Source organism: Carassius gibelio, chromosome B9, assembly GCF_023724105.1.
Source record: "Carassius gibelio isolate Cgi1373 ecotype wild population from Czech Republic chromosome B9, carGib1.2-hapl.c, whole genome shotgun sequence".
Taxonomy (NCBI): domain Eukaryota; kingdom Metazoa; phylum Chordata; class Actinopteri; order Cypriniformes; family Cyprinidae; genus Carassius; species Carassius gibelio.
The window spans coordinates 12210743-12238207 of record NC_068404.1 but is presented as its reverse complement, the minus strand read 5'-3'; the positions used below and the strand labels follow the sequence as shown (position 1 = coordinate 12238207).

The 27465-nt window shown below is 36.2% G+C and overlaps 2 protein-coding genes and 1 pseudogene across 10 annotated transcripts in view; 1 reads left to right on the top strand and 2 right to left on the bottom strand.

The window, feature by feature from the left end:
• The first annotated feature begins 229 nt into the window (after nucleotides 1-229).
• On the top strand, nucleotides 230-14371 carry LOC127964372 (transcription termination factor 2-like; annotated as a pseudogene).
• On the bottom strand, nucleotides 7329-10296 carry LOC127965069 (UDP-glucuronosyltransferase-like). Its single transcript, XM_052565618.1, has 5 exons — nucleotides 10218-10296; nucleotides 9228-9359; nucleotides 8905-8992; nucleotides 8498-8717; nucleotides 7329-7764 (listed from the first exon to the last, which is right to left on the bottom strand). Exons 1-5 carry the CDS (start codon nucleotides 10275-10277, stop codon nucleotides 7485-7487), a joined length of 780 nt encoding a protein of 259 aa, XP_052421578.1. The 5' UTR covers nucleotides 10278-10296; the 3' UTR covers nucleotides 7329-7484.
• LOC127965067 (UDP-glucuronosyltransferase) overlaps nucleotides 7329-27465 on the bottom strand; it is a 31266-nt gene continuing 11129 nt past the window's right edge. For 4 of the 9 annotated variants that reach the window (XM_052565613.1, XM_052565617.1, XM_052565615.1 and 1 more), the window contains exons 2-5: nucleotides 21983-22114; nucleotides 21660-21747; nucleotides 21254-21473; nucleotides 19357-19792 (exon numbers count right to left, since the gene is read on the bottom strand). In XM_052565613.1, the coding sequence (XP_052421573.1) occupies nucleotides 19513-19792; nucleotides 21254-21473; nucleotides 21660-21747; nucleotides 21983-22114 (720 nt within the window). In that variant the 3' untranslated portion in view covers nucleotides 19357-19512. Of the gene's footprint in view, nucleotides 7474-19356; nucleotides 19793-21253; nucleotides 21474-21659; nucleotides 21748-21982; nucleotides 22115-22970; nucleotides 25218-25826; nucleotides 27438-27465 lie in introns of those variants that run through there. The other 5 variants (XR_008155245.1, XM_052565611.1, XM_052565616.1 and 2 more) reach the window with 5 other exon arrangements.

Here is a 27465-nt window from a genome sequence, read left to right as displayed (position 1 = left end):
CTGTAAAAAGTGTGAAATTTTATTATAACATTTAAATAATACACTGTATACACAAAGGACTCCAACCTGGAGCTTGGGCGGCTGATGATTAAAGGGAATGTAATGCTTTAATATTCTGATTTACACACTCTCTTTTTGTCCTGTCTCTCTTAGCTCCCCGGAGTCAAAGCTAACAATTCACTTCAGCCTGTGTTCCTCCGGGGCTGTAGTGGCCCACCTCAGGGAAGCAATGAGTGAGAAACTACGTACAGTACCCACAGAGGAGCTGAGAGCACTTGCCACTCTCCCTAACAAGATTATCCCTCACTGTGGGTGCTGTCTCCGCTCATGTGCAGATCACATTCTTAATATGTTACCTCAATGAGTGGCTGCAGGTGATGTATATAAGGGTGTGGCAGTGGGGGGTGCTCGCTGTCAAAGTTAGACATGGAAACTTGAATTTGTTTCACACTCATTGAGCACCCGTAGCATTATGGGTAAGGCTACAGTAGCTGCAATCCCATGAAAACATGATCAATAATTAATTGACTAACATACACTCCGCTAAGTTCTGTCAAACATTCTGTGACCAGCTCAGACTTCAGGGGATGTGTTTGGATTTAAAGAGTCAGTTGTTGTTATGCTGGTGCTCAGGGTATCACAGTAGTCTACAGTAGCTGTAAGCTAAACTGTGTTTTGTACTTGTCATTTTCCTGGTCTTTCTGGGAGCATCTGACTCCCAAAGCAAAGCACAAACTGTCTGCCTAAAGACTGTGTGCCTAAATACAACAATTTCGTCATTGTGTCATCACCAACAGTAAAGCTACACAAAGAGAGTTCTGTTTATGTGTTTGTGTTCGCTCTCATGCTAATAGGCTAGTATTTAGTAGCCGTCAATGACAGTAATTATTCTTCATATAACAGAACAGAAAAAGTAAAAACATATCATATTATAACATTTAAAAGTCATATTCTAGATGTAACACTATGCAAGTTTCTCTGTGTGTGGCTTTAGCGGTAACTGCATTACTGTTGGGTTTTCACTTAACTTTTACTTTTACTTGAGATGAGTAACACTCATGTGTCCTTTTCATGATGCTAAGACAATGTATTGCTCCAGATGGCATTTCACATAATTCAGCAAATATTTCTTTGCAGAGCAGGCAGAGATGATAGTTACCTGACTGGAGAAGAATCCAGCTTCAGACGAAGCGTAAGCTGAGCAGATGCTTTAATTTGTATTGTCAGCGTGTGCTTTTTCATCTGAGGCATTTATACACTCATGAGAATATGAGACTTCAGATACTTTATTGTTTATGTATAATGAAATAAATTCTGGCTTGAAAATTACAAATACTGTCTGGAGGACACATAGATAACTGCAGTAATGTACTTAACTGAATAAACTGCCTAAAAAGATTAACAATTATGACATAAAACAAATAAAGCAAGCTTATTCCTGTATTTATTTTCCAATAATTAGATTGATAATATTTATTATGCTTTTAGTAGTACTTAAGAAGTGCGAGTGGAATCACAATGCGATTCAGATTTAGTCATTTTCCGAGCTGAATTTTAGGAAAAGAAAGTTACAAAATGGATAATGATGTAGCCTACTGATGAAGGGGCAATTAAAAAAAATAACAGTTTGGACCGAAAAGGCACCAAATAGAAGAACTTGAAATTATTTTCTAAAGAGGGTGATGAACCAAGTTATAATGATTTTTTTTTTTTCTAGAAAAAAAAAAAAAAAAAAAACGTCTTGGAGATGAGTTTCTTTGAAGCAAAATATGATTAGACAATTTTTTTATGGAAATCTTTCATCAAACGTATGATTTTCCTGTGTCTTATGGTCAGTATTTCATGGAGATGCTATGAATCATATTCAGAACAAAACATATGTCCGTTCACGTGCCCATGGCTCCACCTGCTGTATAGCACGTACATGTGGAATTGATATATTTTTTTCAGTTTGGGGCAACCCACCTGTACAAAATTTACCATTGTAACAAAAGCTTCTACCAAAATACCATAGTTACTACTCTTATTGTTACTGCTGTACAAATGCCAGTACAGTTCAGTATTTTCAGTAAGGCATTTATTGGCTACAGTGCAGATTACGTCATCATAATCGCGACAGTATTTGTGTCCACAGTCAATGAGAAGCCAGTGATTTAAATGAAAAAAGGCGCTGTCATAAACTGAAAAGAATCCTATGTAAAACACACGTTACGTATCGTAATCTCGTTTATCACAGTGTGAAGGATCGCTATTTTGCTGTTTTAAAGAAATAGGTGTTATATATATACAGACACACACAATACAAAGGGCTAATTCGACCTTTGTTATTCAGGTAGTACATGCTTACTGAAGACTGATGTTAAGGAAGGACCGAATAAGGGCAAACGTTTTTATATCCTCACTGCGCGTGATGCAACCCCATGCAACATGTAGACTGCCTACAGAGTGGTTAACACGTAACACACAATAATAATATGACTAATAATTTAATCTAATTGTATTATTTGTATTTAAGAATAAGTGGTTTTGTATATTGTTCATATCAAATGTGCATGAGCCAATGTGTTGCCCTGATCTGAGTTTACGTATGTTTTTCAGGATCCCACCATCTCACAATAAGATGATAAATCCGTTGATTTTTTTTTTTTTTTTTTTTTTTTTTTTTTTTTTTTTTACCATACATCATATTTTGGAGTAAAATAACACAATATATTGAGGTGTCATAATGTAGGTTGTTCTGAGGTTAGTAACAATTCAGGAGGACTCTTTTCTGAATATGTATACATTTTTCTATGTACAATCCTTGTAATTGACTATTAGATGGAACAATGAACGGTAAAGTGGAAAGGATTCTAAATCCTTGCTATTAATACTTTATTTCTTTCATAATCAGGTTGTTTTATCGCTGTATGCTTGGAAATCTGAAAGAGAGAAGTGGTGTGGTTGTGTTCCTTAGAGACATATTTGTGTCCACAATACATTGTCCACTTTTTGTTTTTAAAATTATGAATTTACTACTACCTTCCTGCAGAAAGACCGTGAGAAAATGATTGATTTGTCAGAGAAAGATCTTCAATCCTCAATCCTCACTCCGGTCACACCCTTTCAAAGTCAAGACAAAACAGGACAAATCTTCAGAACGCAAGAGGAATCCAGATGCTGAAAAGCATAGGGGAGAGATCAATGGTGATAAAGGTGTGAACGGTAAAGATCATAGTAGTGCTAAAAAGAAAGAAGAGCGTTCCAAGGCAACAGAGATAGAGTCTTGGAGGAACAAGAAACTTCCCGCTGGGATGAAGATAAAGAAGAGAGTTGCTGATGACGAGAGGCTGAGGAGGACGGCACAGGACGGGCATGTCCTGAGAGTCCAAACTCTGTTAACGAAAGAATTGAAGGACCGAGTGAATCCAAGACCAGCCTCAAACACCAGCAGGAGAAGAAGACTACAAAAATGGGCGGCTCTGCACAAAGCCCCTTCAAAGGGTTAATCTGGATGTGATAAGCTTCAGTAGAGAATGAAACATGATGACCACTCAAACAGACAAATCAGGTAAAAATCAGTTACAGATAAAAACCCAAATCCTGCAGAGCGAGAGCAGCTCACCTTCATGCTCGTCCTCACAGCATGTGCCAGTTTCTGAAAAACCCACAGCATTTAATGTTCACTTAACAGTACCAAACCAACCACCCTGAAGAGTGCTCAGACTCCAGCTGCACATGTTCAGAAAACACTCACCTCTTATCCTGGTTTCCAGGCAGCTTCTAAAGTCCAGGCTCGGTCTGAGGACCCCAGGGCCCTCCACAGCCATCTCACAGCCCAGCTCAAGCAGAAGAAGGTTACTCATCCTTTACTGTTTTCTTGTTAGTTACTGTTAATATTATGTAATAGCTATAATAATATTGTTGTATTACATGTAAATTTGATTCAGCTGGTTATGCTTGAGATTCAACACTCACTTTTTGTTCCTCTGTGTGTCTGGTCTATCTTTCCTAGGCCACTCTTTCAGTGGTGAACGTGTCAACTCTGCCAGATAAAGGGGAGCATTTGGAGAGTCAGGTGAAGGAGCGTCTCGAGTCTCTGGAGTCTCTGAGTCTGACCACAGCTTCTCTGTCTGGTGAGACTCACTTTATTTTTGGGTCGAGATCAGCATACATGAATTTATACATACTCTGGCTTGAAGGTATCTCTTCTATTATGAAGAAAAATTCAGAATAAGTATTTCCTCTTAAAATACTGTTCAAAAGTTTAGGTAAGTTCTGTTTTAAAGAAATGATTACTTTCATTCAGTAAAGATGCATTAAATTTATAAAAAGTGTCAAATACATCTATAATGTTACAAAATATTTCCTTTAAAATAAATACTTTTTTTTTATTTTATTTTTTTTACTTTCTGCTCATCCAAGAATCCTGAAAAAAAAACATGGTTTTCAAAAGAAAACAATTAAGCAGCACAACAATAAGAACTGTGTCTTCAGCAGCAAATCAGTATATTATCATAATTTCTGGGGGTCATGTGATTCTGAAGCTTTGGTGACACTTCTTTAAAAAACAAATAAAAAAAATCTCACTGTCCCCAATCATTTGGTAAAAGTATAAATGTTAGGGTGCTACAAAATACTGATTATCATTATATTTTTGAAAACAAAACCTCAAGTGATTTAGCTCAATGTTTTATTATTTGTTAGACAAAAAAATATTTTTTAGCAAAATCATGGTTTGTCAATATTTGAAAAACTGTTCAAAATCATGTGGCCTATCTAACTTGTAGAAAGAAAAAAAAACATAAAACGGGAAACGATGTTATAGTGAGGACCCCTGCAGATACTCATGACTTTGTCAATATTAGTAAGTTTTTAGGTCGTCAGATAATCTGACCTTTTTCATGACAATTCAAGGTTTGTTCAGGTTGTAAAATGCTCCCTAAAAATATTATAATACTTATTGTATTAATAATTAATAATAATTCAGCTTTAAAAATTGAATACCCTCATACTGAGGAAATTATTGAAGAAATCTAAATGGAATCATCTCACTATTCAAATATAGGGTCTGAAGATAAAGACAAATCAGAGGCAGAACGTAAAGCATCACACAGCCATTCCAATCCATTCAGTCGTCCTCCAGTCCACAGCTCCAGCTCCCATGATGAAGGAATCCTCTGGCAGCTCACTGGGTCTGAACCTGATGTTCGGAGGTATAGTGTTTAATCCTATTCTTCTCCAACAAATTGGTGCTTTCTGTGCCCATTTCATTAGTAAGTGTATTGATGTTCTGATTTGGCCGGTTGTCTCTGCAGTAAATCCTCAGAGCCAGGCTTTCTATGGTGGCAGGATGACTGAGAACAGTGCCACCAGTGAGGCCATCGACCATCTGCACGACTCGCTGGAGTCCTGCCCTACTGAAGACACAGAGGCACTGGATCCCAAAGGAATCAAAGTCAGTCAGTTCATGCTAAAACAATTATTTTGTTAATCATTATCAATTATTGAAAAGTTTAATGGGGAACTAAATGACCAACTTTAAAGTTGTATACACATAATGCTATCAAAAGCCAAATATTAATAAGTTCTTGTAACTTTTTTGGGGAAACAGCTTTAAGAGAGATGAGCATGATTTGTTAGTTTTACAATTTTGTGCAGTTATTATAATGGTTAAATTAATTTTTTGTTAGTAAGATAGTATAAACTGTGTAAAAATCCCTTCACATCGTTTATATCATTGTAATTATAACAGTGATCTTGCTTCACAAGGTAGAGCTGTTGCCTCATCAGAGGAGAGCTCTGGCCTGACTGCTGTGGAGAGAGACAGAAACCATCTGGAGGAATATGGGTGATATTCAGTACTCCTATAAATTGAATTGATGTTTTTAATTTAAGATACATAATCCCTGACAGGATGACCAGCACCCCATTGTGACGCAGACATGTTTTATATCACCCTGTGTGCAATGTTACCTCACCTGATATTGATTTTAGTTTTTTTGTTAAAGAAAAATAAATGATATGAGAGAAATGCAACCAACTGAGCTATGTAGAAAAATGGTTGCTTGAGTTTATGGTTTAACGGTAATTGCCTGAGCTATGTAATAATCAGTTATAATGCAGAAAAACTCCTGAGGCCTATTGTTAAACTAAATATGATTCAGTTCACTCTTCACTATGAAATGTGAACTTTCTCTACCACGCTATTCAGCGCCAATCAGACTGTGCTGTCATTTTCACTGGTTGGTTAGGGTCAGGTGTGGGGTAGGTTTAGGGGCTACCATTTTTTGTAGCACAGTATAGGAACACTGTGATTTACTCTACCAATAAAATCATTAGAATCAGCTATGGGGCGGAGTTTGTGCTAAAGAGGATTGGGAGAATAATTGTGCATGCATGTCATGTGCCTGTCTGTCAGTGGGAGGAAGCCACGCCGTTTTGGAGTTCCATTCCCCATTTAGAGATCTCCAGTGCAGTTATACTCTTCCCTTTTTCCACCTCATAAATTAATAAGATTTTTAAATTTTTTAACATTAATTTAATTTAATTTAACTCCATTAATGTTCAGTACAAAGGTATATATATATATATATATATATATATATATATATATATATATATATATATATATATATATATATATTCTTTTCTGCAGTTATATATTTTAGTTCCGTTGTACCCTACTATTGTAAGGTTAACCTGCCTGCTTTAAATGTTTCAAAATGATTCACAGTTGAAAACATTCATTAGAAATGTTGAAAAGTAATCAAAAAGTAATCAAATGTAATTAATTACATTACTTTATTAAAGTAATTGAAATAGTTACACTACTTATTACATTTAAAATACGGAAAATAAGTAATTTTCCCAACACTGGTAATGTTTTTAAAGAAGTCTGTTATGCAGGCTACATTTATTTGATTAAGAAATAAGTAAAAACACTATTTTTAATTTATACCTGTGATTGCAAAGGTAAATGTATCTGAATTTTCATCTCTAGAAACAAAAATATTTGATATTACACATACTCAAGTGTTAAAAGCTAAAAAAACTTAGTGTTGCAATAACTCTGGTCATTTTGCTTCTCTGAATGAGGATTTGCAGCAATAACATTATTATTATTATTATTATTATTATTATTTTATTATTTTATTTTTTTTACATGCCAAGTTAACTTCTGACCAACTTGCAAAGCACTATTATGTCATGTTATCTAATATAAGGATCTTAACTTAAGGGATAACCAAGCAAAAAGTCAAAGATTTCTTAAAGAATTAGTTGAAAAACAGCCTTTTCACCAATTTGTTTATAATGATTAAAAAAACTGTAACTAAAAATAACAAATGTAAATGTTTACCTGACACGTTCAGGTTTTGTGAGGCTTTATTCAAGTCACTGACCCAGGGAATAGAGGTATTCAGTTTATAAAATCACAGATTAAACAAGTCTCTAAACAATCACCCCACAAAAACAGACATTACAAAATGATGACTTAAAAAAATCTACTCCTTCTTCTTTTTCTGAGTTTTCTTGAAACACTTCCTGAAACAGAACATGCAGCTTTTGACAGTCACAAAAATAACTGTCACTAGAATGAGAAGGAGAAAGCCAATGACGTCCAGAGAATGATACTGAATCCAGTTCAGCTCATGGGCTGCAGGTCTAAGATGTGCTGCCCCTTTGTGTCTCATAACAAACTCAGTCCAGAACACAGCCAGGTCCAAAGGCTCAATGGGACGGTCTCTATGAATAGCTGAAAGCTCGGTCATCTTCTCCTTGTAGCTGTTGAGTCAAAGATGGAGGAAGTATGTTTATATAGTCTTGCATACAAAACTACTGCAGTCCTTGCAATAATCTAAACAATTCGGTGTGTGGTATGGTTAGAAACAATTTTCCCTCAGAAAAGGTTAGTAAATTTCACAAATAATTACAAAAGCAAAATTAAATGGGTTGTAAAATTTTAAAGTAGAAAGACTTCAAAATCCTAGAAAAAAAGAATGTTCTTGGAAAACGCACTATAATATTTTTTTTACAACTTTGAAAAATCATTTTTACAGTGCAATACTCTAAATAAGGACTAATATTCCACTTTGAATTCAATACTAAATATGGCATGAATATAAACAGTTGTCCTATCTGTAAGCCCCTCCTCTCGAACGCAGATGAGCCAATGGCGGTCGAGTATTAGTTACTCTGAACTCTGACATCTTTAGGTTTCAGAGTCATAAAGAAACAATGGAAGATCCAAAGCTCTCATAGGTTTATTGGTGTTTATGCTTAAAAAAAAATATTTGTTTTAATATCTTTTATATATCTCTCCATGGCATATTTAAGTCCTACTTGAAGGTCCATCTGTGTCCTAAATTTATCAGAAACACCTCAGTAGAAGTAATTGTCATTGTAAGACAGTGAGCAAATTTGTAAGATTTAGCAACAGTAACTAAGGGGGGCAGGGCTAACCGATCGGTCAATTGCAAACTGATTTCATGCACAGACTAAACGTGGTTGTGTTTACCTTTTATAACTGATGACCTTTCTCAATGCAACCAGCAGTTTTTCTGCGGTCAGATCATAGATACTCAGGGTTTCTGCAACTCCTCGAGACACTAAGCGTTGAACGTTATCCCCTTGGTCACCAAACAGAGGAAGCATCACCATTGGCACCCCGTTATACATTCCTTCATAGATTCCATGTGATCCACCATGTGTAATGAAAGCCTTAACCTTAGGATGGCCTAAAGGAAAACACATTCATTGTAATAGTGTGTTAGCAATTGACATGATGAAGTCAATTATAATATGGCATATTAATTCAAACATCATGTACACTCTGAATTTTATCAGCAATGCCAAAAAAAGCTTATTTCTATGAATAAAATGTCTTACAGGAGGGTTGTAGGGTCAAAGGAGAATATAACATACCCAAGAGATCATTTTGTGGCAGCCACTTCATAAGTTTGACATTCTTTGGAGCATTTTCAGGGACTGGTCCAGTGTACCTCCATAGCACCTGCCAATCAAAGAGAATCATGAAGGTTAATAAAATCCAGCCATGAAATCCTTAACACATGACGGATGACATGCATTATTTGGTAAAACATTATTTTGTTTAACACATATATGCTTGGCCTTACTTTGACCCCAAAATAAAAAATTAAAAAATTAGTTTACAATTAAATTGCATCTAAACTGCATGTTTAAAAGTAGTCTTTTATTGATTTATTTTTAAGTCTATCATCACTTACCCTCTGAGGTATCTGCCTGAATGCCTCAAAGAACTCTCTGGCTTTGGCCTCGGGTAACTGGGACACCATGGAGCCCAGAGTGAAGACCACAAACCCATGCTCTCCAGAACCGTCCACAAACTCCTCCAGCTCCTGCACAGAGAACACATGTCAGCACTGAACAGGTTTCATGTTCTGAGGACACAGTGGAGCAAGCTTTCACAGTGGAGCGTCGCCTCTCCATCCTTCCTCTTACTTTTTTCATTATTTGTTACAGATTCACAGATTTCCACATGAACTTGCATGATAAACTTTGAAAAGCAGCATACTGCAACAGTTAGTTCAAGTGTTTTAGCTATTAACATACAAATAGATCTACCTCTTGGTAAAAGAAGAATTTACTCAACAGTAAGAGTTTCCTTACTTAACAGTGCACAACCATACAAAAAGCTTCTTCTGTTTCATACTGTAAACACAAAGAGGCACCTCATTTCCTCTTAAAGATTAAAGTGGTCAAAGTCCTAAACTGACTCTCTGAGAGATATGTTTCATGGAATAATACACATCTTCAGAACTATAGCTTATGACCGTAGTGGATTGCATTTAGATATTTAAACATAGTTCATGATTGTGTAGGTTGGAACTCTTCAACCATGTCATTGCAGACAAGCTCTGCATAACAGAAACTGTTTAATAAAGATCATGTGATGCAACCAGTCTCTTTCAAAGTACATAGTACATCATGTTCTAATGTTACTGCTCATAAATTCATGACATCAGCATGGATTAGGTCATGTTGACCTGGACCAACAGCTTCTAATTTGACCAACAGATTTAACCAGCCAGGCTTTGTGCATGGATGACATAGTGGGGCAGAGCATAGTCCGCTCTAGACTAGTTGTTAAAAAATGTATTGAATAATATCTTATTTAGCATCTAAAATGCGTACTGCAAACATGGCCTAAAAGCTTTAACTGCACAAAGTTTTACCCTGATGAATTTGCATCTTACCTTTGTCAGTGGGGCCTTCTTAGCACAGTTGATGCCCCCTATTTGGACCATATTTGGCATTTGAGGTTTTGGATACTCAAAGGTATTTTTGTGCAATTATTATAATGGTTAAATTAAAACATTTTCTTAGTAAGATAGTATAAACGGTGTAAAAATCCCTTCACATCATTTATATCATTGTAATTATTACGGTGTCATGATGATCTTGCTTCACAAGGTAGAGCTGTTGCCTCATCAGAGGAGAGCTCTGGCCTGACTGCTGTGGAGAGAGACAGAAACCATCTGGAGGAATATGGGTGATATTCAGTACTCCTAAAAGATGAATTGATGTTTTTAATTTAAGATACATAATCCCTGACAGGATGACCAGCACCCCATTGTGACGCAGACATGTTTTATATCACCCTGTGTGCAATGTTACCTCACCTGATATTGATTTTAGTTTTTTTGTTAAAGAAAAATAAATGATATGAGAGAAATGCAACCAACTGAGCTATGTAGAAAAATGGTTGCCTGAGTTTATGGTTTAACGGTAATTGCCTGACCTATGCAATAGCATCCAGCTGCAGCCCCGCAGACTCACCTCCGGCTAGACACCACTGGCTGGACACCAGTGGATAGACCGCCTACATCATTTCCGTTTCGCCGCTAATTTCCGTTTTCACCACTGGATGGACAGCAATTTTATTTCCTATTTTCACCTCTGGATTGAGATATATTTATTTTATATTTTCACCTCTGGATAGACAGCATATTTAGTTCTCACCTCTGGATAGACATTTATTTTATATTTTTACCTCTGGATAGACAGTATATTTATTTTATATTTTCACCTCTGGATTGACATTTGTTAATTTTATATTTTCACCTCTGGATAGACAGTATATTTATTTTATATTTTCACTTCTGGATTGACATATATTTATTTTATATTTTCACCTCTGGATAGACAACATATTTAGTTCTCACCTCTGGATGGACAGTATATTTATTTTATATTTTCACCTCTGGATAGACAGTATATTTATTTTATATTTTCACCTCTGGATAGACAGCATATTTAGTTCTCACCTCTGGATAGACAGTATATTTATTTTATATTTTCACCTCTGGATAGACAACATATTTTGTTCTCACCTCTAGATGGACAGTATATTTATTTTATATTTTCACCTCTGGATAGACATATATTTATTTTATATTTTCACCTCTGGATAGACAGCATATTTAGTTCTCACCTCTGGATAGACAACATATTTAGTTCTCACCTCTGGATGGACAGTATATTTATTTTATATTTTCACCTCTGGATAGACAACATATTTTGTTCTCACCTCTGGATGGACAGTATATTTATTTTATATTTTCACCTCTGGATAGACAACATATTTTGTTCTCACCTCTGGATAGACAGTATATTTATTTTATATTTTCACCTCTGGATAGACAGCATATTTAGTTCTCACCTCTGGATAGACAGTATATTTATTTTATATTTTCACCTCTGGATAGACAACATATTTTGTTCTCACCTCTGGATAGACAGTATATTTATTTTATATTTTCACCTCTGGATAGACAACATATTTAGTTCTCACCTCTGGATGGACAGTATATTTATTTTATATTTTCACCTCTGGATAGACAACATATTTTGTTCTCACCTCTGGATAGACAGTATATTTATTTTATATTTTCACCTCTGGATAGACAACATATTTAGTTCTCACCTCTGGATAGACAGTATATTTATTTTATATTTTCACCTCTGGATAGACAACATATTTAGTTCTCACCTCTGGATGGACAGTATATTTATTTTATATTTTCACCTCTGGATAGACAACATATTTTGTTCTCACCTCTGGATAGACAGTATATTTATTTTATATTTTCACCTCTGGATAGACAACATATTTAGTTCTCACCTCTGGATGGACAGTATATTTATTTTATATTTTCACCTCTGGATAGACAGTATATTTATTTTATATTTTCACCTCTGGATAGACAACATATTTTGTTCTCACCTCTAGATGGACAGTATATTTATTTTATATTTTCACCTCTGGATAGACATATATTTATTTTATATTTTCACCTCTGGATAGACATATATTTATTTTATAGTTTCACCCATGGATAGACAGCATATTTATTTTCTGTTTTCACCAGTGGATAGACAGCATTCTTTGCAGGCTTAATTGCACATGTATTTTCCGTATTGTCCTTTTACTTTTATGACTTAAAATATATAATATAAAAACTGTGTGCAAATTGAAATATTATCTTTATCATATCTCTTTACATAAAACAATTCTCAATAATATACTTAATATTATAACATCAATAATTCATGCAAACTGCATTCACAAAAACCACCTTGAAAATATATATTGTTCAGATCATATCACTATTTTTTGTGACTTAAATTCAGCCTAGATCAATGGACTATAAGGTTTTGTCAATACAACAGACTTGTACATGTTAATGGACCACAGTTTTTTTGCCTTGCCCATTTGGATATTCAATCCTTTTTTTTTTTTTTTTTTTTTTTGTAAATGTAACCACTTCTGTTTTTAAAATATACGTAGATTCACATGATCAGACAATTTACCAAATAATCCAGATCAAATAAACACTTCATGGTTTTGCAATATTTATTTGAAATTACACAATCTAATTAGTAAAATTTGTCAAATCTGACCATCAGAATGAAGATGCCACAGTCAGGCCCGTAAGGTTGTGGGGGAAGTCCCTATTTCAAGAGAAAATAAAACATGAACAGTTCCAAATAAACTATTGCACACTGTCTTCCGTTTCCACAGTACCCCACTGTGTTTGAATTGCACAGCGGGCAGTGATACCGGCTGCAGCACTATGTGCATTTCTGTATTGGTGGTAGCTCCGTCCCTTTACGCACACTAATGTGATTTGCCTTAAAGAAGAGGGTAGTATTAATAGATTGTTTACGTAATAAGTATAATGACACATATGAAATAGCGATAGTACCTTATAATTCATAAGAGTTTACAAAAATCCAATTAATAACTTTAAAAAAAAAGAAAATGAATTGAACAATGTAGGTGAAAAGTTGTGTGTGGTAGATGGACTGTAAAAAATTGTGTGGTAACAAAAACAAAAAAAAACTTATATAAATGTTAACATTCTCCTATACAAAATATGTAAAATGGTTAATGGACTGCATTTAGGCTATATAGCACTTTCAACAGACCCATGGCCACCAAAGCACTTTAAACATCATCATAAACATATTAAACATCAGGCATTTACACCTGCATAGGGAAAAGTACTACTTCAACTAAAAAACAAAAAAACATAGTTAGCTAACAAACTCTCGTGTGCATAGACAACCTAGCATTTTAGACTATTCTCTACCAAGACTGTTCTATGAGATCTCGTTAACTGGGTACAATCTTCACACATCCAAGTGAATAAAAAACATGTTTACAATATTAAATCATACCACTCAAAGAACGATTTAATTGGAAAATCTATTGTAGCAACCTAACGTTAGCTCTAGAATTGAGGCACACCAGAGTTCACTTATACCTTTAAAAAACACGACACATTACCTTGAAAACAAGACGTTTTTTTTAACTAGCTAGTTTGTGCATTTGAATTCTGACATGACCTATAAATCATCAACAGTTTATTTTATTTTTTCTTACCGCTGACATCTACATGGCGTGTTAAAATTGAAAAGTGAATGACGATACGAAAATTACGTCAATTTGAAAAGTGAATGACGATACGGAAATGACGTCTGCTGTCCATCCACTGGTGTCCAGTCACTGGTGTCCAGCCACTGGTGTCTAGCAAGAAGTGAGTCTGCGGGGCTGCAGCTGGATGCCTCTCGACCTATGTAATAATCAGTTATAATGCATAAAAACTCCTGAGGCCTATTGTTAAACTAAAATCTGATTCAGTTCACTCTTCACTGAAAACACGTTTCACATTTACAGGGTTTTTAGAGACAGAAGTTGTCGTAATTGGGAAAAATGAATAACCGCAAATGAGAAAGAACAAATAAACTGGAATTTTGGTGTTGAAATTTATTTTTATCAATCATTTTTTAAGCTGATGACATAGGCCTGGGAAAGACCCTCAAGATGATCTCCCTCATTGTCTGAAGGAATGGATCTAAAAAAATGGCTTATTAATAGCTCATATCTTAGATCTTCAATCTGTCTGTGTATGTTTGCGTGTTTTATCTGATTCAAGCTTTTTGCCACTTCTGCTGTCCTTAAGGCACCCAGCAGGCACAGGATGTAGACTCCAATGTCAGTTAGACGTTGGATTTTGGTTGAAAATGAAAATCTGGTTGACGTCTAAATCCAACGACTGTTTGACGTCAAGCTCCAACATTGGGCAGATGCTGAATATTGGCTGGAATAAACATCCCCCAAAAATAACATAAACAGTACACGTATTACCAGCTTAGCTTATTACTAACCAGTTTGACTTTATTTCTGTCAGACGTCTACAGAAGTTCTTTTTGAGAATTAACAAGAATTAAGTTTTATTTGGAAATGTTTGGTCACCATTATTGTGGTCAATGTTTACTTTAGTTGGATAGTTTGACTTTTGTATTAGTAAGTTCGTGGTTCTTGTAATAGTTGTAGCTAAAACACATAGTTTATTGTAAAATGAGCCGTAAACAAAGATAAAGTGGTATAGTTTTCATTTTCATAAAGAAGAGTGATTGAGGACTCTTGTTGTCATTGACCCAAAGTGGTTATTTATTATTAGTGAACTATATTATGTACTTTATATACTTTCTTTCCACAGGTCAGACATTCAGAATTTTCATTTTTAAATACATTATGGGAGAAATGTTTTCGAGACACAGACATCAATAATAAGTATATGAATCTCAACAATGGTGACATGCTTCATGCAGCAATGCATGCTGGGAGCCAACACAGTATAAATCATGGCTCCCAGTATGCATTGCTGCATGAAGCATGTCACCAATGTTGAGATTCATACGCTGATTGTTGATATATGTGTGTGTGTGTGTGTGTCAGTGTAAGCAACTTTTATTGAGATCATGTTTGTTAAAAGATTTTAAATGATTGTTATACTACTGCTGGATCTGAGTTTGTAATACAAATGTACTAAAACCACAACATAATTGTTAGACTAAAAAAACATCACTAAATCAGGTTTTTTTTCATGATGATTTGTAAAACCATCAACAGATAACACCATCACCTGATCTAATGTCACTTTAGCTTTCTTTGAAGCTGCAAATGTGCTTGACATACACACCATCACAGCAGCCAAAAAAGACAAGAGATATAATACGAGTTAAGAGCCCAACTAATGGAAACACTAATCACTGTTATGGTTTTATGGAAATTAAACATATTAGAAAAAACCCTGTTAATTTTCAATAAGAGCTTTTGTAGACGTCTGACAGAAATAAAGTCAGTCTGGTTAGTAATAAGTGAAGCTGGTGATGCTGTTTGTGGAGTTGTTTAATCCTCCTCTGCTGAGATCTTGAGATATTTAATGTGCTGCCATGCATTTCAGCCATTGTTGCAGTGTGGTGCTTATTCCAACCAAAATTCAACGTCTGTCTGATGTTGGAGTTTGACGTCAAACAAAGTTGGGTTTAGACGTCAACCCGACTTTCATTTTCAACCAAAATATGACGTCTGACTGACGTTGGATTAGTTGGAGTCCAACGTCTTCCTGACGTCACATTGATGTACTGTGCCTGCTGGGCAGTTGCATAATCTAAACAGATTCAAGATTGTATGTGTCATAATTATAATCCTCAGATTTAACCATAGTGGCTTCTCAGGGGACACTGATAATCTGTCCTGCTTCTCTGGTGCATCACTGGAAGAAAGAGATTGACAAGTGTGTGAAGAGTAACCGTCTCAGTGTGTGTTTGTGCCATGACCCCAACTGACAGAGGAGTTGTGTAGGCTACATACTCGCATACACACCAACAAAAGACAGATCATACACACATGTATCTGTGAAGCATTTAGCAAAACACACGTTGTCTGAGTGCGTGATGAAACTTGCATGCATATACATTTAGTGCTGCCAGAAATTACTTGGACACTTCAGTTGCACTTAAAATTGCCATTACATTAAATACAAAATTTCAAACCTTCTGACATGATTTTGTCTGTCCGTCCATCCATCTATCTGATCCCAAATGTATCTTCAGTGGATCTGTGAAGTTGGCTCCTTTCATGGTTTTACTACATTTATTTTTTTAAAAAAAGATAGCTTAGTTATTAATATTGGTTGTTTGAGATTTTATTTTATAATGCAGTGGCATTCACATGTTTGTAAATGTCTAAATACTTTTTAAGGTCACTGTACATAATTGTTGCAAATGTTCACGTAGATTTGTTTCGTCTTTTTGTGTGTTTAACTTTATCTTTTTCTTTTCATCTTGTTTAATCTCTCATCCTCTCTTTCCAGTCTGTGTCTCCACCAGCTTTGCTGATCATGATGTTGTGATCACCGCATACAGTCTGGTCTCTCAGGAGATCCCAGTGCAGAAGGAGGATGCAGAGAAACCCTCGAAGGACTCTGATCATGTAGTATGAATAATGATCTCAACATCTTAATGTTTCATTTAATTAGCTGAGATGTTGTTTGAGGGCCTGTTCATGTGTTGTTGTCTGTGCACTACTAAGAGGTTGTTTTAAGAAGTTCTTTTCTTGTTGTCTTGGGCCACAGACCTGCCTCCTCTGTTACGGGTTGCTTGGGAACATGCGATTCTTGATGAAGCTCACAACATTAAGAACACTATAGTCCAGACGTCTATGGCGGTGTGTAAGCTGCGGTATTATCTGCTCAGTTGGCGTTTTTGCATCTTTTAGCTGCTTGTTAATAAAAGGCTTATCATAATAAAAATGATCTAAAAAAGCCTTATTATCAACCGCTGTGAGTTTAATTGCAAGCGCTACAAGGAGTATGATTTTTGTCTGAGGAATCCAGAAGATTTTGGTACAACACCTGGGGAAACAGTATAGGTCTGCAGTTCGAAAGCGCCTCCTGCTGGCAGAGAATGAATGTGCATTTCAGTAAGGCTGCTGTTGTGGTGAGTAGAGTATTCCTGCAATACTGGAGTGCTGTAGTTTTGACAAGGGCATAACTGCAGCCTGGAGATCTCCAAATGAGGGAGGGAAAATAGCGCGTGGCTTCCTCCCATTGACATTGACAGCAAATTATATGCATGTGCAATCTTTTTCCCAATCCTCTCCAAGTACTGTAGGTATAACTGCAGACCAGACGTCCAAAATGGGCATGAAATCCAAAATTGGGCAGAACCTCCCAAATGGAGCAGGGTCTCTTCGAGCAAAGACTTTCACCATTGGCTCTGGCTTCAGGCAATTGTTATTGACTTACATTTCAAAATTAAACATTGCTTCTAGTTGATCTAAAATAAAATATGTTATATAAATAATATGCTATATAAATAAATATTCTCTGAGATAGCAGAGCCCAAAGCTTGTGGCCAGTGGTCACACCAGACCCCGTGCTTGAGGGGGCTCCATGCCGAACGGACCGGGCCCCACGTCAGCTAAGGATGGCCCTATGTAGGCACCAGAATTTGAACCTCTGCTTCATGATATAAAAGAGAATTAACCATGAGCCGTAACAACGCACACAGGGAAAAGATTTTGTTCTATTGTTTTGTTTTAAGCAACGGGGGCGAAGGGGGTAGTAACGCTTGGTGTAACTTAAAAAGTACTATTGTCTGTTGAGGTCCGGCTGGGGAGTTAGGGAACAGGCCGTCAATTTCATATCGGAAAATCCTAATAACTGAATGAATAAATGAATGATCCATTTATATATCTTCTGAACTGCAACTTTCTCTACCACGCTATTCAGCGCCAATCAGACTGTGCTGTCATTTTCACTGGTTGGTTAGGGTCAGGTGTGGGGTAGGTTTAGGGGCTACCATTTTTTGTAGCACAGTATAGGAACACTGTGATTTACTCTACCAATAAAATCATTAGAATCAGCTATGGGGCGGAGTTTGTGCTAAAGAGGATTGGGAGAATAATTGTGCATGCATGTCATGTGCCTGTCTGTCAGTGGGAGGAAGCCACGCCGTTTTGGAGTTCCATTCCCCATTTAGAGATCTCCAGTGCAGTTATACTCTTCCCTTTTTCCACCTCATAAATTAATAAGATTTTTAAACTTTTTAACTTTATTTATTTTCACACAAAATCTGTTTAACTCCATTAATATTCAGTACAAAGGTATATATATATATATATATATATATATATATATATGTGTGTGTGTGTGTGTGTGTGTGTGTGTGTGTGTGTGTGTGTGTGTGTGTATATATATATATATATATATATATATATATATATATATATATATATATATATATATATATATATATATATATATATTCTTTTCTGCAGTTATATATTTTAGTTCCGTTGTACCCTACTATTGTAAGGTTAACCTGCCTGCTTTAAATGTTTCAAAATGATTCACAGTTGAAAACATTCATTAGAAATGTTGCAAAGTAATCAAAAAGTAATCAAATGTAATTAATTACATTACTTTATTAAAGTAATTGAAATAGTTACACTACTTATTACATTTAAAATATGGAAAATAAGTAATTTTCCCAACACTGGTAATGTTTTTAAAGAAGTCTGTTATGCAGGCTGCATTTATTTGATTAAAAAATAAGTAAAAACACTATTTTTAATTTATACCTGTGATTGCAAAGGTAAATGTATCTGAATTTTCATCTCTAGAAACAAAAATATTTGATATTACACATACTCAAGTGTTAAAAGCTAAAAAAACTCTGGTCATTTTGCTTCTCTGAATGAGGATTTGCAGCAATAACATTATTATTATTATTATTATTATTTTTTTTTTTATTTTTTTTTACTTGCCAAGTTAACTTCTGACCAACTTGCAAAGCACTATTATGTCATGTTATCTAATATAAGGATCTTAACTTAATGGATAACCAAGCAAAAAGTCAAAGATTTCTTAAAGAATTAGTTGAAAAACAGCCTTTTTTTTTTTTTTTTTTTTTTTTTTACAATCTTTTCACCAATTTGTTTATAATGATTAAAAAAACTGTAACTAAAAATAACAAATGTAAATGTTTACCTGACACGTTCAGGTTTTGTGAGGCTTTATTCAAGTCACTGACCCAGGGAATAGAGGTATTCAGTTTATAAAATCACAGATTAAACAAGTCTCTAAACAATCACCCCACAAAAACAGACATTACAAAATGATGACTTAAAAAAATCTACTCCTTCTTCTTTTTCTGAGTTTTCTTGAAACACTTCCTGAAACAGAACATGCAGCTTTTGACAGTCACAAAAATAACTGTCACTAGAATGAGAAGGAGAAAGCCAATGACGTCCAGAGAATGATACTGAATCCAGTTCAGCTCATGGGCTGCAGGTCTAAGATGTGCTGCCCCTTTGTGTCTCATTACAAACTCAGTCCAGAACACAGCCAGGTCCAAAGGCTCAATGGGACGGTCTCTATGAATAGCTGAAAGCTCGGTCATCTTCTCCTTGTAGCTGTTGAGTCAAAGATGGAGGAAGTATGTTTATATAGTCTTGCATACAAAACTACTGCAGTCTTTTCTTGGAAAACGCACTATAATATTTTTTTATACAACTTTGAAAAATTATTTTTTACAGTGCAATACTGTAAATAAGGACTAATATTCCACTTTGAGTTCAATACTAAATGTGGCATGGATATAAACAGCTGACCTATTTGGTAAGCACTTCCCCTCGAACGCAGATGATATATAGCTACCGTATTTTTCGGACTATAAGTCGCACCTGAGTTTAAGTCGCATCAGTCCAAAAATACGTCATGACGAGGAAAAAAACATATAAGTCGCATTTATTTAGACCCAAGAACCAAGAGTAAACATTACTGTCCACAGCCGTGAGAGGGCGCTATATGCTGCTCAGGGGTAGACTACAGGAGCACTGAGCAGCATCTCTAGCAGCATAGAGCGCCCTCTCGCGGCTGTAGACGGTAATGTTTTCTGTTATTTCATTTTTTCTCGGTTCATGTCAAATTAATTTTGATAAATAAGTCGCACTTATAGTCCGGAAAATAAGATATATATATAAATATATCAAATTTGATAGCAGATGAGCCAATGGCGGTCGAGTATCAGTTACTCTACTGGACATCTTTAGCGTCATACAGAAACATTGGAAGAACCGAAACTCTCATATGTTTATGGTGTTTATGCTTCAAAAATGAAAAAAAATTTGCCTAGGGTACTTGTAACACTAATTCCAGTTATCTTGATAGAATAGGCAATGTAATTTATTTTATTTAATTTCCTAAATCCAACCAAAACAGAGCAATATGTCCCTAAGCATTCAACTCCAATTACAATGAAGACAAAAATGTTCATTTTCTGGTTGATATCCTGCCATAAAGTTACACTTTTCATCTGCTTTAGCAGAACGTTAATGTCATCTTGAGCGTTAGCAAGGTATCTCTGGCTAAAACTAGCTAACGTTAGCGTTAAAGTTAGTGAGTTCATGCAAATGTACAAACCTAAAAAAGTGAACTGTTCTCACGTCATGTACGGTGCTGCGAAAGTCAAAAACACATGAACGAAGGTCTATAGGAGAATGCCTCTCCATATTAATCTATTGAAATGTTAATTAATTGAATCTTACTATCTAGTATATGAACGGTGTTGATCCGGGATGTTGTCATGACCACTGTGACATAATTCTTTCATTTGCATTGTGGTCTGTATATTTACATATTTGTTTTAATATCTTTTATATATCCCTCCATGGCATATTTAAGTCCCACTTGAAGGTTGATTTGTGTCCTAAATTTATCAGAAACATCTCAGAAGAAGGTTTTCACTGACAGCTGTCATTGTAAAACAGTGAGCAACTTGTCCCAGTTAGCAACAGTAACTAAGGGGGGCAGGACTTACCAATCGGTCAATTGCAAACTGATTTCATGCACAGACTAAACGTGGTTGTGTTTACCTTTTATCACTGATGACCTTTCTCAATGCAACCAGCAGTTTTTCTGCGGTCAGATCATAGATACTCAGGGTTTCTGCAACTCCTCGAGACACTAAGCGTTGAACGTTATCCCCTTGGTCACCAAACAGAGGAAGCATCACCATTGGCACCCCGTTATAGATTCCTTCATAGATTCCATGTGATCCACCATGTGTAATGAAAGCCTTAACCTTAGGATGGCCTAAAGGAAAACACATTCATTGTAATAGTGTGTTAGCAATTGACATGATGAAGTCAATTATAATATGGCATATTAATTCAAACATCATGTACACTCTGAATTTTATCAGCAATGCCAAAAAAGCTTATTTCTATGAATAAAATGTCTTACAGGAGGGTTGTAGGGTCAAAGGAGAATATAACATACCCAAGAGATCATTTTGTGGCAGCCACTTCATAAGTTTGACATTCTTTGGAGCATTTTCAGGGACTGGTCCAGTGTACCTCCATAGCACCTGCCAATCAAAGAGAATCATGAAGGTTAATAAAATCCAGCCATGAAATCCTTAACACATGACGGATGACATGCATTATTTGGTAAAACATTATTTTGTTTAACACATATATGCTTGGCCTTACTTTGACCCCAAAATAAAAAATAAAAAAATGAGTTTACATTTAAATTGCATCTAAACTGCATGTTTAAAAGTAGTCTTTTATTGATTTATTTTTAAGTCTATCATCACTTACCCTCTGAGGTATCTGCCTGAATGCCTCAAAGAACTCTCTGGCTTTGGCCTCGGGTAACTGGGACACCATGGAGCCCAGAGTGAAGACCACAAACCCATGCTCTCCAGAACCGTCAACAAACTCCTCCAGCTCCTGCACAGAGAACACATGTCAGCACTGAACAGGTTTCATGTTCTGAGGACACAGTGGAGCAAGCTTTCACAGTGGAGCGTCGCCTCTCCATCCTTCCTCTTACTTTTTTCATTATTTGTTACAGATTCACAGATTTCCACATGAACTTGCATGATAAACTTTGAAAAGCAGCATACTGCAACAGTTAGTTCAAGTGTTTTAGCTATTAACATACAAACAGATCTACCTCTTGGTAAAAGAAGAATTTACTCAACAGTAAGTTTCCTTACTTAACAGTGCACAACCATACAAAAAGCTTCTTCTGTTTCATACTGTAAACACAAAGAGGCACCTCATTTCCTCTTAAAGATTAAAGTGGTCAAAGTCCTAAACTGACTCTCTGAGAGATATGTTTCATGGAATAATACACATCTTCAGAACTATAGCTTATGACCGTAGTGGATTGCATTTAGATATTTAAACATAGTTCATGATTGTGTAGGTTGGAACTCTTCAACCATGTCATTGCAGACAAGCTCTGCATAACAGAAACTGTTTAATAAAGATCATGTGATGCAACCAGTCTCTTTCAAAGTACATAGTACATCATGTTCTAATGTTACTGCTCATAAATTCATGACATCAGCATGGATTAGGTCATGTTGACCTGGACCAACAGCTTCTAATTTGACCAACAGATTTAACCAGCCAGGCTTTGTGCATGGATGACATAGTGGGGCAGAGCATAGTCCGCTCTAGACTAGTTGTTAAAAAATGTATTGAATAATATCTTATTTAGCATCTAAAATGCGTACTGCAAACATGGCCTAAAAGCTTTAACTGCACAAAGTTTTACCCTGATGAATTTGCATCTTACCTTTGTCAGTGGGGCCTTCTTAGCACAGTTGATGCCCCCTATTTGGACCATATTTGGCATTTGAGGTTTTGGATACTCAAAGGTAAAGTCGTACCTTAGAAGCCAGACTGCACCATGACTTAAAAGCTCTTTGTATGTAGTGTCCTTCTGCAGATATCTGCTGGCCAGTTCATCAGTGCTAGCAAACAGTTTGCGGCATAGGAAAGCATCAAAAACTGCCATAAGTGTGTTTTCTATTCTTTGAGGGAAAGTCATCTTATCTGTGTAACCAGTGAAGAAGCGTGGCACAAAAGACGGAGGTGAGGGACACTGTGTGGCTTCCACATCAAGCAGACAGGGAATCATACGCAGGAAGTAAACGGCTGGAATCGAGAAGGAATCAGCAATGATGGCGCCACAGGGCAGGAAAGGGTCAGTGAGCAAAATATCAAATCCTGTTTCTCTAAGACTCTTCATCACGGGCTCGTCATACAGCAGCCATTCACAGGCTGTCACATGCATATTCAAGAACTGAATCAGGTTCCCCAAATTCTCAAAAATATCAGTCAGTTTCGGAGGCTTCTCAAATGCATTCTTCTGTATTTTGTCCAAGTTGGCCTGCAGATCAGCATGGGTGTAGGGCACACGAAAAGTTTTAGTGGTGTAAGTACCAGACCTCCCAATCAGAACACTGATTTCAGGAACCAGGACCACGATCTCATGACCCCTCCGAGAAAGCTCTTCCACCAGGATCTTCATGCTCAACCAGTGGCTGCCATCCACTGGCAAGACAAGCACTTTCCCAGCCTGCACAGGCTCCGAGGGGAACAAGCATAGCAAAGCTAGAAGCCCCAGAGCGGAAACAGTCAGTGCTCTCACCATTCTTCTAACACTCATACAGCAGAAATACGATACATTTAAGAGGGCTGCGAAAGATTTCAGAAGAGGTGGGGCCTCAGAACTAGACAAAAGGGAAATGGGTGTTCATAGGTCACTGGCAGCATGTGTGTACAACACAACGAATGAACTTTTTATGTTCTGTCATGATATCACCGTAATGCAGTTTAAAGTTTAAGAAGTGTGTTAAATGTAGCTCTGGGTTAATCATTTCAAGAGCATACAAACATAAGAGGTTATCTATAGAATGCTTTGTTCATACAAAAGAAGACCAAACTAGATTATATATCAGTAACACTTTAAAGGTTCGATATGCCAGTATTTAATGAATCAGGTAGCATAAACTATCAATTCAGTTTACAAATTTCTCAAAAGGAAACAAAGTTTTTCAATAAATATCATGATTTCAGGGAGCTGTGTAGCATGAAACTGAACTAAAATAATAATATTAAACTTTTTGACCTTGACACATAGTCACGAGAGTCTGCAGGAGTGATCACTCATATCATTTCCTGTTCTATGTTTTTTTCTTCTACATGTAGCTTGATTGTTATAATAAAAGATTGGGAAAAACTACTTTTCAAGAATTTACAAAAAGAATAAAAATTGAAATAATTATTAACGTTAAAATAAATGATTGATACTCATAAGAGGAGCTACTTGCAAAACAATTCTGCAAGTCATTATGGATTGGCAGTAGCAGGATCACCTTACATATTGTGCAAACTCAATTAGTCTCAGCTCTTCCCTATACACATGGGAACAGAAGGCAGTCACGCAAAAAACATGAACTCTCACTTACAAGGGCTGTGGTGATCATAACGTGCTGAGAGAAAGATTACAAAGCATGTTTTTACACAAGGACCTGTTTGCAGGTGAATCACTCTCACTTTGATTCTTTGGCTGCAAAGATAAGGAGCTGATGATACAATAGAGAAAAACAATATGTTGACAACATGTCTAAAGAAAAGAAATGTTTGAGAGTCTAAGATTTTCCAGCTTACAGTTAAAATAACCTATAGGTGTCTTCACACCTTAATGATGCAGGTGGAAAAAGATATTTATCAATGGCTCAAACATTGTACTTATGAGTGCTGCATGTCGTGAATACCCAGAGATAGTATTCAGAATGCATCCAAATCATACTTTACATCAAATCTACTATCTCTCTTTCTCTGGTTATTAAATAAAAATGTATGCACACTGAATTCAAATTTAATGCCATCATATTTATCATTGTCATCAATAACATAATAACAGTCAATAACAACAGTCAAAGCCACAAATTACTAATGATGTCAAGCGTTTACACTGTAACCCCGTATGAATTCAGCTAACGGCCTATTTAGTTTGGTACTAAAACTGATCCATGCCAAGGTTTGCTCTCACTGTATGAAAGATGAAAGAATGTGGCTTTATATATATATATATATATATATATATATATATATATATATATATATATATATATATATATATATATACTTGAGTGTCACCTACTGGTGCATCTATGCAATCTGCAGAAGATTCATTGAAAAATTCCCACCATTAATGCACAAACTGACAAATACAGACAAGCAGAAAATGAAAACCTGACAAAAGTGAAAGGTCTTAGTGCTTTGGACTAAATTGCAAAAAACATTGAAACACCCGCTATTCTTATTTCTGCTATATAACGATATGGCAGCAGAACAAGTAGGAGTAGTATAGGGTCAAGCATGTGCCATCTGTAGGCATCAGCAACAGCCTCTCTGCCCATACTTGTAGATCTTTAAGTGTTTTTTATGAGTTCTTGACTCATAAAAGTGCTTATCCAGTCATACTGGAGACTGGGTTGGGTAACTTACATGTTGCATTTTTTTTTCTATTTCAGGATATCTACAGAGATTAAACAAAACAAGTTTTTGTTTTTTAATCAAATTAAATCCACACATACAGCACTAGTATAATCCTATTAAGAACTGAACAATAACGACTCACTTGTGACAGAGGTTTGGGTTTCTGGCTAACTGTTGCTCCAATCATCACCATGTTAGGCATCACTGGACGTGGGAATTCCACAGCAAAGTCAAAACGCAAAAACCAGAGAGCTGCGTGGCTCATGATCTCCACCATCGTTGTTTTTCTCTGAAGCACATGTGAGGCGATCTCATCTGCACGAGCAAACATTCGCTCACAAGCCATGGGCTGAAGAAGAGTCCTCACCAGGTTCACACTTCTTTGCCAGAGATTCATGCGGTCAGTAAAATGAGTTAAAGGCTGTGGAACATAAGAAGCTGGAGCTGGACATTGACTGGAAAGGGTATCGACACCACAAGGATGGTTTATTTGCATATAAACAGCTGGAATGGAGAGATATTCACCAGCTATAGCTCCAACAGGCTCAAATGGATCTGTGAGAATCGCATCAAAGTTGTACTCTTGCAGTTTCTTCATCAAGTCCTTGTTGAAGAGCAAACCCTCTGCATTCCTCAATATAAACATGGGCAGAACATCCAGCGAGATGATGAATGCCTGAAACTTGGCTAGGTCTGTAGAGATATCAATGCTCAGAATGGTGTTGAATTCATCTGCTATGCTCGCTTTTAATTCAGCCGTGGTGTAGTTCACGGGATATGTCAGAGTGGTGGTATGCTCTGAAGGACCCATGCTCAGACTCGCCTCTGGGATGACGACCACCACCTGGTTTCCTCTCCTCCCCAGCTCTTCCACAATAGGCTTCATCCCCAACCAGTGACTGCCATCTGACGGTATAACCAGCAGTTTCCCAGCTTCAGCTAAACTAGAAAGTAAGAGACCCAAGAGCAACCACAAGCTAGCCATTTTATCAGTGGTGTAAAAGACAGTGGCAGTTGAAGGAGATCAATGAAGAAACACACTCATGCAGTTTAACCACACAGGTTAAAGTACCATCTTAAAATGAATCAGGACAAGGTTCAAATGGGTGGCGATATTTACAGAAAGAAGGATTAGCTCAGTCCTATAGCACTGAATCAATCTTTGCATCTCAATCACTAATAAATGTTTGTAGATTATTTATATTTATGCACAAAGGAGAACTTCCCATGGACATTTTCTACCCAATTTACAACACGTGTGCACTTGTGATTTTGTTCTTATGCTTGTTCCAGTGAATTTGGAGTATTCAAAATGATATCTTGGTTGTCCTGGCACTGAACATTGTGTGATGTAAAATAACAGGGACAGCAAATATTGGAATGTTCTTTCAAAGTTCATGTTTTAGTATTACTGCACATAAACTCATGGCAATCAAAAGGATCAGGGTATATTGACTTAGACCTACAACTCCAACCTGTTAGAATGACATAGCAAGTATAGTCCACTCTAGTATTCAGAAAAATCAGTGAATAATATTTTGCCTGGGGTCTAAATAGCCTTTTGCATACATGATCTAAATCCCTGAGAAACCGGCACTGATGAATTTGCACAGAATATAAACAATCATTCTGATCTGACTCCATGAAAATGCAATAGTGCAGAATGATTTATTTTTAAAGTTGTATTATTATTATTATTTGCATTATTTGCATTAACAGTAAAGTCTTATCAGTAAGTGCATTATATATTTGTAAAATGTATGTGCCAATGTGAAAGATTT